The 14,176-nt window shown below is 39.7% G+C and overlaps 1 protein-coding gene across 2 annotated transcripts in view; it reads left to right on the top strand.

Annotated features, from left to right (window-relative positions):
• The window catches only part of USP42 (ubiquitin specific peptidase 42), an 815,107-nt gene extending 808,816 nt beyond the window's left edge, over positions 1 to 6,291 (top strand). For both annotated transcript variants that reach the window (XM_044089669.1, XM_044089668.1), the window contains exon 17: positions 6,155 to 6,291. In XM_044089669.1, the coding sequence (XP_043945604.1) occupies positions 6,155 to 6,194 (40 nt within the window). In that variant the 3' untranslated portion in view covers positions 6,195 to 6,291. The remainder of the gene's footprint in view (positions 1 to 6,154) is intronic.
• The last annotated feature ends 7,885 nt before the right edge of the window (positions 6,292 to 14,176 follow it).

The raw sequence follows: 14,176 nt of genomic DNA, 5'->3' as shown, positions 1-14,176 counted from the left end.
ACCATGGGTCGAATGGCATTCCGAAAGACATGCGTGAATGGGCGTGCCTTCGTTGAAGGTTGGGCGTCGAGGTGGCAGCTCAGCACCGTGAAAATCTACTGCCAATCATTAGCGGACCGGAGTTCCGCTGTGGTGACCCCTAACTGGGAAAAGCCGAAAGATAACATTAAATTATCACTTAAGACATAGGATCACATACATTAACAGAAAAGAAAACCATATTAACATTTTTCCATTTATATATAGTTGTTGTACATCACATGTTTTCTTTCTTTGTAGCACCTTTCAGTCTGGCATTATATAAATCACTCATTTCCTGCCATCCCTTAAACATCATGCCTCCTCCCGAACATTACTCTACATATTTTGTTTCCACAAATTCCATTGATGTCTATGTAATTTGTTCCTTCCCTTTTCTAAAGATCCCTCTTCCTGTTCTTTTATCTCTGTTACAATAGTCGGTACTTCAGATACAGTTGATGTAAATTTTGACGTGCATTGTCTAGTAATTGCTTTGCTTTTGTGATGGTTGTCCTACTCCTTGTGGAGACAAACCTCACAAGGCAATATTTGCTTAAATGTGCCAGTGTTACAGCTGTATTAGTTCAAGGTGTCTAGCTTTTAGGATTCTCTCCTAAGGTGCCTTAATGCTCCTCAGTCTGGCTGAAGTAGAAGAATGGTAGCTTTCCATTCCCAAATGTGCAGCCCATGCTTCTGAGTGCATGGTTGAGACTGAGGACTCATGGAAGTTTTGTGAGAAGTGAGAAACATTAGGCCTTCCTTTCGTAGTCCTCACAATCATACAGACGTGTTTGGAATGATGAAAGGGCCATCTCTGCTCAGCTTCCAGTCAGTTGTGTGGGCTTGTTGACGGTACACTTTGATCTCCCTTTGGGAATCTGGTTGGGCCTCCACTGTTCTGAGTCAGCTTGCTGCTATGGTAGGGGGTTGGTATCTTTCCATTTTCTTGCAGGAATGCTTCTTTCTTTCTTTCCGGGAACCATTGGCTTCCTTGTTGTCCTGGATGAGACTGTGACAGGTCTCTCAAGGCTATTTGGCTTTTCTCCTCTTTGGGTTAGGGGGGACCAATATGGAATGAGCAATAGCACATGGGCAATTTTACTCTCTTGATGTGGGAAGCACACAGCTGTGATGTGGGCAAGTCTCAAATCTCATATTGAGCAAGAGCATGTAAGCTGAGGCACCAGAATTTAAGTGCAGAGAGAGAGAGGGACAAAGCTTTCAGTAATCGTGATCAATAGCCTCATCAGGTATAAAAAAAGCAAAGTTGTGTCAGGCAAATTGTGCTGTGAACTGATGCAGACACAGGTGAAGGAACCAGGAGGTTTGGAAAGGGAGCTCGACTGAAGCAGAGCACCTGACATTACTGTTGCCAAGTGTACTGGGTGATTTTTTTTGTAGATGTGTATGTGTGTGTGTGTATATATATATATATGTATATATATATATATATATATGTGTGTGTGTATATATGTGTATGTGTATATATATATATATATATATATATATATGTGTGTGTATATATATATATATATATATATATATATATATATGTATGTGTGTGTATATATATATATATATATATATATGTATGTATGTGTGTGTATATATATATATATATATATATATATATATATATATATATATATGTACACACACACATATGTATGTGTGTGTGTGTGTGTGTGTGTGTGTGTATAGATATATATTTTCCCTGTGTTCATGTGCGTTTACTCCCACATTCCAAAGATATGCAGTAGGTGGTTTGGACACTCTAAATTGGCCATTGGTAGAAGTGTGCATGCAAGTGTGTGGCGCAGAACAACTACTGCGGTAGGGCTAGCCACCTAGCGATGTAACTTGGCTGCAGATGATTGTCACTGTTGAAGTAACACCCCCAACCCTGTGTGCAAAAATGGGGAAAAAGTTTTTGTGAATGGTCATATCTATCCTAACTAGGCAAAGCTACTGCCATCAAGCACATTATTGCATGCAGGATCAGTAAGTCCCAGCTCCCTCTTCTCTGCTGAATTTTTAATGGTAGTCTGCCACATTATTATGTCACTGTCCCTATCACCAGGAACAGTTAACTCCAATGAATACACAGAAATGTACACCACTACACTATACTAGCATGTAAACCGCTGCATAGATGGAGTGCAAGGCAAACCCGAGAAGCAAACTCACATGGTGGAACCGTAGTATCATCATGCTTTATAATAAATGGAAAATAATTTTGACCAAAAGTAAGAAAAGTAATTCTCAGAATGCCTGAGCCCTTGTTACTGAAATTAAAAAAAAAAATTCAGGAGCTTAATAGTTTGAGGCTAAAATAGCTTCTTAAGCAAAAGGCAGTCATAAGGCATTTTTTAGTTATGTTTGTAATCTCAAAAGAGCGATGCAGCAATGTGTTGAGCTGATTGTAAATTTTCCCTACACACTGAAGCTGAAGATATTGCAGCCCTACTGGTCAATTAAACTTAGCTTTATCTTTACCCCTCTCTCCTCTCTGTCTGCCCCTCAACATAGATCCAAAACTGGCTTACCTCAAGCTGTCACGCAAAGACCAAGTCCTAAAAGTGCTTATCAAAAGCTAAAAATACTGCATTGATGGGTTCTGACAATATCCCTGGATGCATATTAAATAGGATAAAGCATGACTTAGCCGCACACCCTACAGCACTGATCAATCTCGGCCTCCATACAGGTTTTGTACCAAGCGAATGGAGAACAGGTACAGTCATTTCCCTGCATGAGAGAGGACTTTCCATGGACCCAGGCAATTATAAACCCATAGGTCTGACCAGCCTCATATGCAAAGCCTTTAAAAGAGTTATCATGGAATTAATCAATTAGAATGTAGGGAACCTCCAAACACTGGACCTATCTCAGTTTGAATTTGTCAACAGCAGGTCATGCTTACTCAACCTGGTGGATTTTTTTTTAAAAAGATCTCCAAAGCAACAGATGAAGGCAAAACAGTACACACCGCATACCTGAACTTAGCCAAAGTTTTTGAACCAATTCCTCCCTCAGGCATAGAGGAAAAGGTAAATAATTGGGTATAAATCTGTGTCACCCACTGGGTCGCCAGCTGGCTCACAGAATGCAGGAAATCAAAATAGAGGAGGTTACCTCCACAAAGAAACCAGTCACTAGTGGAGTCTCCCATGTTTCTGTGCTGGGGACCCTCTTGTTTGGCATCTGTTTTTCTGAAGTAAAAGCCAGTTAACAAAGGGCTCTGGCTGATTGTTTGCAGATGACTGCAATCTAGGACCAGTCATTGAAACTAGTGCCAAAATCATGGACTGAAACTAGATGCCAAAAAATACTTTATTGTATCCTTTGAGAAGTTATCTGCCACAGGAAACTACCACATTGACAATTCAACCCTAAGAGTTGACAGAGTTGTCCCTGATTTGTAAACTTAAATGGACAGTAACCTAACTTTTGACCAACATGTGCCCATTGTTGTAAGAAAGGCCTTGTATGTTGCACTCTTATAAACAAAGGGATTGTGTCTCGATCTAAGGATGTCATTGCCCCTCTTTACTCAGCCCTCATTAGGCCAGTCATTGAATATATAATGCCCCTTTTTGGTGTGTTTCTGTTCAGGCACATGCAACAGCTGAAATGCCCACAAAGATCTGGAACTGACATTTCCTTTACACACTTGGAAAGTTGCTAGACTAGCACGTATTTTCTGAAAGCTGGTAAGTCTGAAACTCAAATGTCTGTCATTATTTAGTGAGTGCAGAAATCACTGATTTGGCAGAATACCACATATGTTATGAGAAAACCATTAACAATGTAGAACAAAACCAGGAACATTTTAGAGTTTTTATACCTCCCTCACCCAACGCGCACGCAGGCAGACACATGCGCACGCAGGCAGACACATGCGCACGCAGGCAGACACATGCGCACGCACAGACAGACACATGCGCACGCACAGACAGACACATGCGCGCAGGCACAGACAGACACATGCGCGCAGGCACAGACAGACACATGCGCGCAGGCACAGACAGACACATGCGCGCAGGCACAGACAGACACATGCGCGCAGGCACAGACAGACACATGCGGCGCAGGCACAGACAGACACATGCGCGCAGGCACAGACAGACACATGCGCGCAGGCACAGACAGACACATGCGCGCAGGCACAGACAGACAGATGCACACAGACACACACACCTTGAAAAACAGCCCACCAAGCAAAGTAAGTTTTTATTTATTTTTTTAATCTGGTCATCTGTGTGGAGTTCTTATCACACTTGTGATGCTGTAACTGTAAGGATAAAGTAATTAAAAAAAAATGTAGTTTGTTTAAGTACGAGGTTGCAGCCCTGCAACCAGTACCATGAGCCACCCCAGTTTGATCTTTCTGAGCATAAAATTAACAGCAGTCCCAAGATGACTATAAGTTTCAAGGTTTATTGAAATTCATTTTATCTTCTGCTAAAAGTGCAGAAATTGCCCTGGTTGAAAGTTACTTTTGCTTACGATGCTATTCCAGAGTAATAATTTGATCTGTTTGTACAGAATTTCAGGAATTGGCAAGCCAGCTGAAGTGGTAATCATGTTGTTTGCAACTCTGTAATTTTCAAAACAGTAATTCTGTGGAGAGAGCAGTGCAGATAGAATTAACATGACAAAAAACAAAGGATCATTTTGTTTTACATCAGCTCCTTGCAACAGTGTCCAGTACTAGCTCGAGCTCAGATTTCTCATTAATGTAAAAATGTAGCAACTCTTCCTACCTTAGAAATTACTTTGCAGTTTATATTCAAATAATCATGTGTTCAGCAGAAGGATGCAGTTGAAAAGAAGCATTCTATAGTGTTCACCCTGGTGTAAGAGTTTTGCCACAATTATGTTTCAGGAATGTAGAGTCCTTACCAGGCTAGATCATGAACAGGCTTGGGTCATATCCACAAAGGTCATGTATGAAAGCAACAAGAAGGTACTGCCCTACTGTAGGGAAGTACAAAATGGTATTGGTGAAGTATTTTTAGGGCATAGGTTGAGTATAATTGTCCTAATTCTGGGGTGAGGTGTTAAGTGTTACAGAACAGCAGTGAAGTAAGAGAATGACTTCAGCACTGTGTTGTAGGCTGCCCCTTAAATTCTAAACTTCTACAAAATGGTCGACTTTAAAAGTGATTGATTATGCTTGCTTGCTAGATCTGTAGTCAAAATAGCACCAGAGTGGTTCTTCACACAAGCAATATAATGCCCTAGTAAACTCATTTTGAGGATCTTGTCAGTCTTCATTTGAAATTTCACATCGCTCAGTTATGACTTTCATTGTTTGAGCAGTCTTTCTCTTTTCAGACTATATTGATCTTTTTTTCAGGATCCTTTGTTGCTGATGCTTATTCCCAACTCCCTTTTGGGCGTTGTAAGGTCCATTTTTACTATAGCTTTCTTAAGAGAATTGCTTTCACTGTCATGTTTCCCATCTGTTACGTAGTTGTCATAATCATTTGTCTCCAGCACTAGTCTCCAGTTCATCCTATAGGATCCACATGCGTTCCCATGAAAGGTGAGATAATGTAATAATAATAGCATGTTCTGGGTATGTTCATAAGATCTCATGCTTGTGAGATTTTTGGGACAGCCTCTTTGAGAAGCAGCTGGGGCGGGCATCCTCACAAGGTTCCCTGAACCACTTCATCCATCTGCTGTCATTGTTTGACAAGTGGCTGTACTGTTCTTCACTGCATCGCAGAGTGAGCCCATCAGTGCTCTGCAGTTATACTTATGTGGTGAGGTGCAGAAAGAAGAGATGTGGAAGGTTCTTTGTGCAGTTGCTGAAAAACAAAACACGCTTTCTAGAAGTAAGTGAACCCAAGATAAGTACTTAAGTTTTTATTATGTATTTTTGGATCACACAGTCTGTCTGCCTAACCAGAAGTTAAAGTTGAGCTGACATTAAAGTTCTGTGCATTTCATATCCATTCTAGTATCAAGTCATTATATTAAAAAGCCATGTAGATGAAATTTAGTTTCTTTGGCATGTTTTTTCACCATTAATATCAAGTGAATTTTATTTGTTGTTTTGAGCTGCTGTAATTTTTATGTTATTTATCAGGAATACTTTAACACTGTGTTCTATGTCTTGCAGGTTTGAATTACAAAACAGAAGCCATCTCCTTGAAGCGTAACATACAGGAGGAGAATTTTGGTGCTTAATGTTCCTCAGAGTAATCTACAGTATATTACAGTGGAATACTTTTTAATAAATTCAATTTTTACCTTTGAGACTGACACATTTTATTTTACCATTGATTCTTTGGATGGGATTGAGAAAGCTGGTACAAAACTTTCATCTGCTGCACATAGCATCACACTTTTGGATCTAGACTATCTAGTACACGATTTGCAAGATAATGTCAGTATTTTAGTGATATTTGAAGGATTCATACACTCTATTTATACTAGGGGTGTGTTTTGTTGATGTTATCCACAGTGCAAGCAAACTGTAGTATGGAGCATGTTTCCACTATATCACTGACAGAAGCCATTTCAGAAGATGCTGTCCGTATGCCATGTGAAATGAAAGGCGTGTACAGAAGTGCTACTGGTTTGTCTTCTGAACACACAAACCCTTCCCCAATACACATCCCCTCGGTCCTTATGGTGCAAAACTAATCCTGCAGTGTACAGATGGTCAGAGTACTAGTATTTGAAAAAAATACAATTCAATGCAAATACACTACCTGCAACATAAAAGAAATGTTTTTGCAGGGGGCTTTGTCTCCTTATTTTTTTGTTATTTCAGGGTCATTGCGACTTGACAAAAGTGCAGAAGCAGAAAAAAAATCATTTGGATGGATACCTTTGTGAGAAGCTGTGATATCAACAAAGCAGTGACATATGGAAGTGTGATCCTGCAGACATTGCTGCTGCTTTGCAGTGAGTGAATAGAAATGAGAGAACACAAAGTCAGCATGCATCCCTGTTTGAGTTGATAAACAACTGGCAAATTCATCTGCAGCACTTGAAGAGAAAAACTGTATCAGCATAGACAGTTTCAGCAATGCACTGTAACAGGTAGGGTACACAGCAAGATGGTACCATGTGTCCTGCAGTTGTAGATAACACAAGAGTTGCTTAATGGGAACTGCAGGACACAGGGTACCATCCTGCTGTGCACCCTGTTTGTTACTGCAGGATGGTACTGTGTATCCTACAGTTGTAGATATTACAGAAGTTGCTTAAGGGCAACTGCATTATTTAAAGTTTGCACAGTGCCATTTGATGCATCTTTGAACTGTGTGACATTGAAGGCACTTGGGGAGGTGAAGCTTGCATTATCTAAACTGTACACTGTCTTGCAGGCTGTACACCTATTTGTTGTTTAGAATAGAAGGTGCTTGAAAAGAGGAGAAATCTTATGTTCTGAGGGTATACAGGACATTAGCACTTTTGCATTACCTGTTTTGAGACACTTTGTGAGAAGGCTGCACAGAGCTCCACGCAGAGCCAGAGTGTAAGCAGTGTGGGGCAGTGCTTTTCACAGTGGTACACAGGAATGAGGAAACAGTTCAGAACGATGTGCCAGTAAACCGCTCTGTCTTTTCTGTCATAATCTGTGAATTCTACAAGGCATCCACAATGTTATTCGTCTTTAACTTGGTGGGGGGGGGGGGTGATCTCCTGACCAATTCTTCTGGATTTAACTCTTGTCTTATAACAACTGGTATACCGTACTTTGTCACACCAACCATTAGCCCATTTCTCTTGCTAATTATTAAAAAAAAAAAAACTTTCTGTTTTCATACAATCGTATCCCTTTCTTCCCCACAAAAGACCTTTTATTAGGCACACTGTTGGCTGGCCCTTCAGTACTTAGTGACTGACCCCAAGTAAAGGTCTCTCTTGCTTTTACTCCACACTCCATAGTTATTCAAGAAACCTTATGTGCATTTAAAGAGAAGGCTTTGTGTTGCCAGCTCCCTTACCCATTATTAAAACAAATATTCAACCAGAACAGCTATTAAGGTCTCACCTGCAACAAAAACCCTAAAAACATTACAGATTTAAATAGCAACACCCTAGTTTACCAAGAAAGTGCACAGTTCTTCATGACTTATTTCTCTCACAGACCCAGTTCACCACCCTATTACCTTTTATCTAGCTGTTACAACCTTCTACTCTATTCCCATTTCAGGTCATTACTTCAACTCTTGTGTACTCCTTTTTGCTAAGATTCCCTTTAAAGGATCAAATCTAAATCTCAGATTTCATCTGCAATTCATAAAAGAAAAGCCTAAGTTTATATTTCTTATCTTGCCCATATCTGTAATGTCACTCTGCTGTATACAAGCAATATGAGAAACCGCTGTTGCTGTAGCTCTTCCCAGAGTACCACACCCCAATAAACCAGAAAGTTGTAGATTAGTCATTGCCCAGGAATGGGTGACCTTTTCATGAGTGGGAGATTTGCCTGGTGTGTGTGATGAATGTAAAGAAGCAGTTTGCACTACAAAGCTGGGTTGGCAGCCATTTGTAAATATGGCAGTTCACAAGTCGTGTACTTAAAAGAACACAGTCAGATGCTGGGGTGACAAGGACTTAAGTAAAAAGGAAAAAGTGCATCCTGTTACAGACTTTAAAACTTAGTGGCTTTTGGCAGATGGAGCCCATGAGAATTGGTGCAGTCCCAGTTATGGTCTTCAGTCAACTTCAAGCTTAAGTTCATGTATGTGGGAGAGGTAGTTGGACATGTTTTAAATTTTGTTTAATTAATGTGGGGAACCAACATAGACTCATTTTGCACCAACTTTGTAAGGAATCAGAAAGGCTTAAAAGGCTTAATATTTTTATTGCTAAGAAGGTGCCATTGACTTCCAGTTATTTCATCAGTGGCTGCAGCCTAATTCAAATGTAGTGCAAGGCAAAGCTATCTAGGCTTTGCACTGTGCATATTTACTGTGGTTTCTCACTGTTTTGCTGAAACTTCACCTTGTGGAATGAAATAATTTGATGCTCACATCCTTTTGGATTTTTGGCAAGTTAAGAAGTGTGCTGTTCTAATCAGTAGTTTCATGTTTTACCGTAATGTGTAGGTGAATGGCTGTGGTACTGGAAGTTATGCAGCGAGTCAGGTATCCAGCACGGATCGTCTTGAGACTGGTGGACATTTCTGCAACTGGAAACATTTTCATTTTTTTTTTTGTCTTTGAAATGCTTCTGTTTTATTCGGTAGCTGTAAAATTTGTACATTTGGGGAATGTACTTGATTTGACTTCACTTTTGTTTGTAAGTGAACTTAAGACACTGACAGTCTTTGAAGATTTACAAATAGGTCTGCTGGTCTTTCTTCACTAAACTTAATTTGTCTTTTAAGCCATGTTTCATATCTTTTACTGTAGTTTTTAACGCATTCATATTTCTGGGATCTTTTAATTGTGTTCATTTTAACCATTTCTAGCATTGCTGCATCATACATTGAGGGTCCCATCAGTGCTGAACAGAATAAGCAGTGTGAAAACCAACTGCTTAAAGTGTTGAATATACAGGAATGTTTTTTTCTGACCAAACATTGAGTATCCCAAGACTGAGATATTGGCCATGTGTATGTATATCTTTAAACCGAAGGACAGCAGTGACTGACTTAACTGTTTTTTAGCACCTCTTTTTTGGAGGGAGGGTTGGGGCTTACAATCCTTGAACATTATGATGGATGTTCAAACCCTGAACACAATAAATGATCTGATGTTGTATTTGAGTGTGGGTGTGCATATGTGTTTGGAGGGGGGGGGTCATGTTAAGTTATTTACCTTAGTTTAAACATTGGTTCATCTCTTTCCTTATTGTTTTAAATTTCTGCACTGTGTGGCAGCTTTAACTTTTCATTTAGCCTACCCCTAGTTACATTTAAAAACAGGGTTGCCCACCCCTAACTTTGTCTTTTCCATATTAGCAGCAACAGTAAAAATAATTATGTAATAAACATTTGTAATGGACTGTTTACTTGGTCCATATTTGACGCCCAAGGTAAAAGCTTCCCACTGCTTTGCCATTACTTTACAATTTCTTCTCTTGCAGCTTCGCTGCATAGACTTTCCTTGTGGCACTCTTCCCAGTAAGCCTTTCAGGTACTCTCTTGTGATATTGTTTCCCCTACTAGCATTCTTCATTGCTGTCCTACAATGATTTGTCCTTGGAACTCCTTTGTCTTGTTTTCCTTTATAGTCTTCCTACCAGCATTTTTATCTTAACTTGATGTATACTCAGATAACGCTTTTCCAGAAAAGGTCTAACATTTCTTATAATTTAGTCGTTTATAAAGTCTTCTTTTAGTTCAACAACCACATGCTTGCTGTGTGCACAAATTCATGATCTTTAGTATTTCCCAACAAGACCCACTTAGCAACTCCTCTCCTTTAACCAGTTCCTTCAGATCCCTTGAAGCTTTCCTTGGGCTCTCCCTATCTTTTCACATTCACACTGTTATTGCCATCTTTTCAGTACTATAGAATCTTAAACATTTACATATAGCTTAATAAAACTCTTGTCTCTAGATAGCCAGTTGCTTCATCACCAAAAGATCCTTATCCTAGATCTCTGATATGCATCCCCTTAGCGACACTTGAAAATTCCTGCAACTCTGCCATACGTCAGAATATTTTAAATGTGCTTTATCAACTTGTTTAACCCCCATAGCCTTCACTGCAACCTGTTAATTTCTATAAATGGACTGGAAGAATGGAAGAGACCCCCTCCCTCGTTGACATTATTTGTTAAGCTCTTGACTTGTACTTTTTCCATACACATAAATCATCCTTCTCCAATTCTCATTTAGCATTTAAGGAGCAACAGTTTGGCACTGGTAGTCTGTGTAGACCTCCATTTATACTTTTCCTCAAAACAGCTTTCAACAGACTTGCCTTAACCATGGTGGAACTCCTTAGCCACCCAACATAACCTCCTACTTTTAAAAACACAATCTGTAAACATCTTTGAGTCTTACAAGTGTTAATTTTTGTGAGATTGCCACTAATGTTTTTCCATGAGTAACTGCCACCTGTTCTTCCTCTCTTTTTACAGGAGTTTCGTGCTATGGAAAAAAAAAATCTCTCTGGAATTTTTATTTTTATTTTACTATTGCAAGTTTTGTACATATTTATGGATAGTCATTACCTCGTAATACTCAACACTAAATTTAGTTTGCATTATTGCATTACCTTTGGCCTGAATATTGGCAAAAGATGATCTTTTTACAAGCCCACCTGCCCTGTTAAAATTATCCAATTAAAATAGCTACTGAACTGCACTGATCTCATTACCCATTCCTGCATTCTGCTGCTCTTTTGCATTCTCTCCTGTCTCAGAGAGAGAGGAAACACAACCGTTTCTATTCATTTACCAGAATGCACAACAGCTCCTTTGTAATAACGTTGAGAACTTAGTGTTATGCACTCCCATCACATCTTTGCCAACAGTGGTTTTTAACACTAACCTCTTTATCCAGGGGTAGCTTTTGATCTCTTTATGGCAAGGGGAATATCCCGTCCCACAAAGGATAGCTGGGCTCTTTCTACTTTATCTGCTGCTACTTGGTCAGTGTTTGCAACACCTTACCCATATTAAACAGGTAGTGCATGGTAAGGGATGCATATGTAAGGACAGAGGATGCCTTGATGTTGCTTACTACATCAGTGCAGTGCATATCCTCATTTCTGCTAGTCAGTTTGCAGTGAACATACATTATGGTACTTACATTTCATACTGCAGTTTCTGGACTGCATATATAGAGATGTATTTTGTTTTTGAATAGCCTTTGCTCGTCATGTAGAGGGATACATCCTTAACTTTTGTCCATGTGACTCAGTTTTGATTTGGTGACTCAGTAGCTTGGTGATGCAAAGAAAGATAGGCTTACCCATCCTAGGGGGGCACTCAAAGGGAGGGACAGAGTAGCCCACATACTTCACTAATTCCCCTCTGTGGAGTGACTGCTATGTATCTACTACCTGGGAGCAGGCATTAAGGCTCACTAATCCACTGGGGGCAGGCATCCACACTGGGAAATGTTTTTGCATCCCTATGGAACCAAGTCCATTGGCTCCTCTACCTGCATCCAGCAGTCTGATTTTGTTCTGTGGTCATGAAAGCCAGAGATTTCCAAACTGACAAAAAGCCCTGTGTATGGCCTTTTTGTTCCTGCCTGGGAATCTTCCTGTGAGCTCATCTGCTGTCAGAGAAAGACTGATAGGGAAAAGGTCAGCTTTGCTGGGCATGCAGGGCAGCCTACCCTCTCCTGCAAGCAGCTCTTCTGACTTCCACAGTAGCTGCCTTCAGAGTAACCCTCTGCTCACAGTGCAACTTGCATATGGCAGAGTGGGTTTGTTAGACTTGAGTTCCATGGTGTTGACACCCAATACTCCTGATAAGTGTCACCCATGTGCAAGCCAGATCTGCTGTCACACCCCCAAGATTGGTGTGCAGGTAGCATCCACTCTTATTTTCCTCTGCCATTTCCTGTAGGCTTCCAATCTACTATGCAAACTCAGTTTGTTTGAGATGTAATTTGGGCATTATTCCTCTACTATGGAGGTTCATCATTTTCCACTGTAGAAGCCACTCGATTGAGTAATGTGGCCTGCTCATTCCTCCACCCAGGAAATTGGGTTAAACTAATGCCAACCAATATATTCATTTGATTGAGTGCTTTTATCAGTATATGTCAAAGACTTCAGAATGTTAGTTGCCAGGAAGCCAGTGAAAGCATGAACTCCCTGATGTGTTCTATGACAGCTATCGACCTAGTGGATCTGGAGGCGAATTCTCTCCACCAGGGAAAAAATTGCTGAAGTAAAGTAAGAGGAAGCTCTGTAGTCAGCAGGTAAAGGGAGAAATGGCATTAGGAAATTTTCTGGTTGTGAAACATATGCCTGTCAGTTCTGCAGTGTAAATACTGTTTTGCCTTTCTTCTGGTACACAGACCAGATGGTGTCTGAACGGGACTGCTGTTTTTTTTTTTGTCTGTGGATCAGCTCTGTGCTTTTGTGTAGAGAAGAGCACTGATGTGCACATAGCTTAGCTCTTAAGTTCTCTTGTATCACCTTTTTACCAGTGCAAGTCCACTTACTGTTAGCCAAGCTTAAGTTGAGTACCACTGTTACACTTTCCATACTGTGTAATGTACCACCTTTCTGAATCCCACCCTTTATTGTAAAACAAAGCCAAATGATGGATGGATAGTTGTGACACTTGCTGAAGTTGCTGGTGAAGTGTAAATAATATAATTGCCCTGGAATTTAATGTTACAAATGCTGCTCACCTATAGACTCAGGTTTGATTCATGTTTTTCACATAATTTTGTTGCTGCATTACAGTGGATGTGAAATATTACTGCAAAAAAGGACAATATGTAAAGAGTGCTGGCCTCTGGCAGAGTGAGAGAGACCGTGTTTATGGAACTTGCAGAGGTATCAGAACTTTAATTGTTGCAAATTTAATTATTAATGAAGGTATGAGTTTTATATTAAAATGTACATTCTTTATGATGTCTGATACTAGAAACTTTTATGTATTGGTAAATTCTTAATTGCCTTTCATGAATAGGCCATAAATGATACAAACTCTGATGGAAATCTGTAAAGACTAATAGATTCTAGAGTATTCAGTTCTAAAAGGATCCCATTTGTCACAGAAAAATATCTTGATCTGTACAGTACTGATGTCCATGCATCAATCTATGTATTAACCATTATAATTTATTTTACCCCTAGAAAGGGCTGGTGGAGACAGCTATACTGACATGATATTGTTTTTAGCTAAATATTCTGGCTACAACAGTGCAGTATGTGTCTTCACAGTATAATGTTTTGCCATTCCCCTTGCTTCATTTTTTTCCTCTCTCCAGTCACTTAGAATGGGAATAGTCTTGATTTCTGCAGAAATTCTGTCTGTTTTTTGTTTTTTTTTTGCCCTTTTCTAAAACAAGTGTAGAAGTCTTGTTTTTCAGCTGCCAAGTATGATTAAACAAGTTGCTGTTGTGAAATGGTAAATATTTTTAGCTAAACTGAATTTGGTTTCCTTCACTACCTGCCGTTTGGTTTTAGCTAGAAAATGAAATGGTGAACCTGCACTATTTTATTATTTTTTTATGTATAGGAATCAACCCCCTTTACTC

Source organism: Protopterus annectens, chromosome 12.part0 (assembly GCF_019279795.1).
Source record: "Protopterus annectens isolate FY-2018-M chromosome 12.part0, PAN1.0, whole genome shotgun sequence".
Classification (NCBI taxonomy): domain Eukaryota; kingdom Metazoa; phylum Chordata; order Ceratodontiformes; family Protopteridae; genus Protopterus; species Protopterus annectens.
This window is presented reverse-complemented; position numbering and strand designations above follow the sequence as displayed.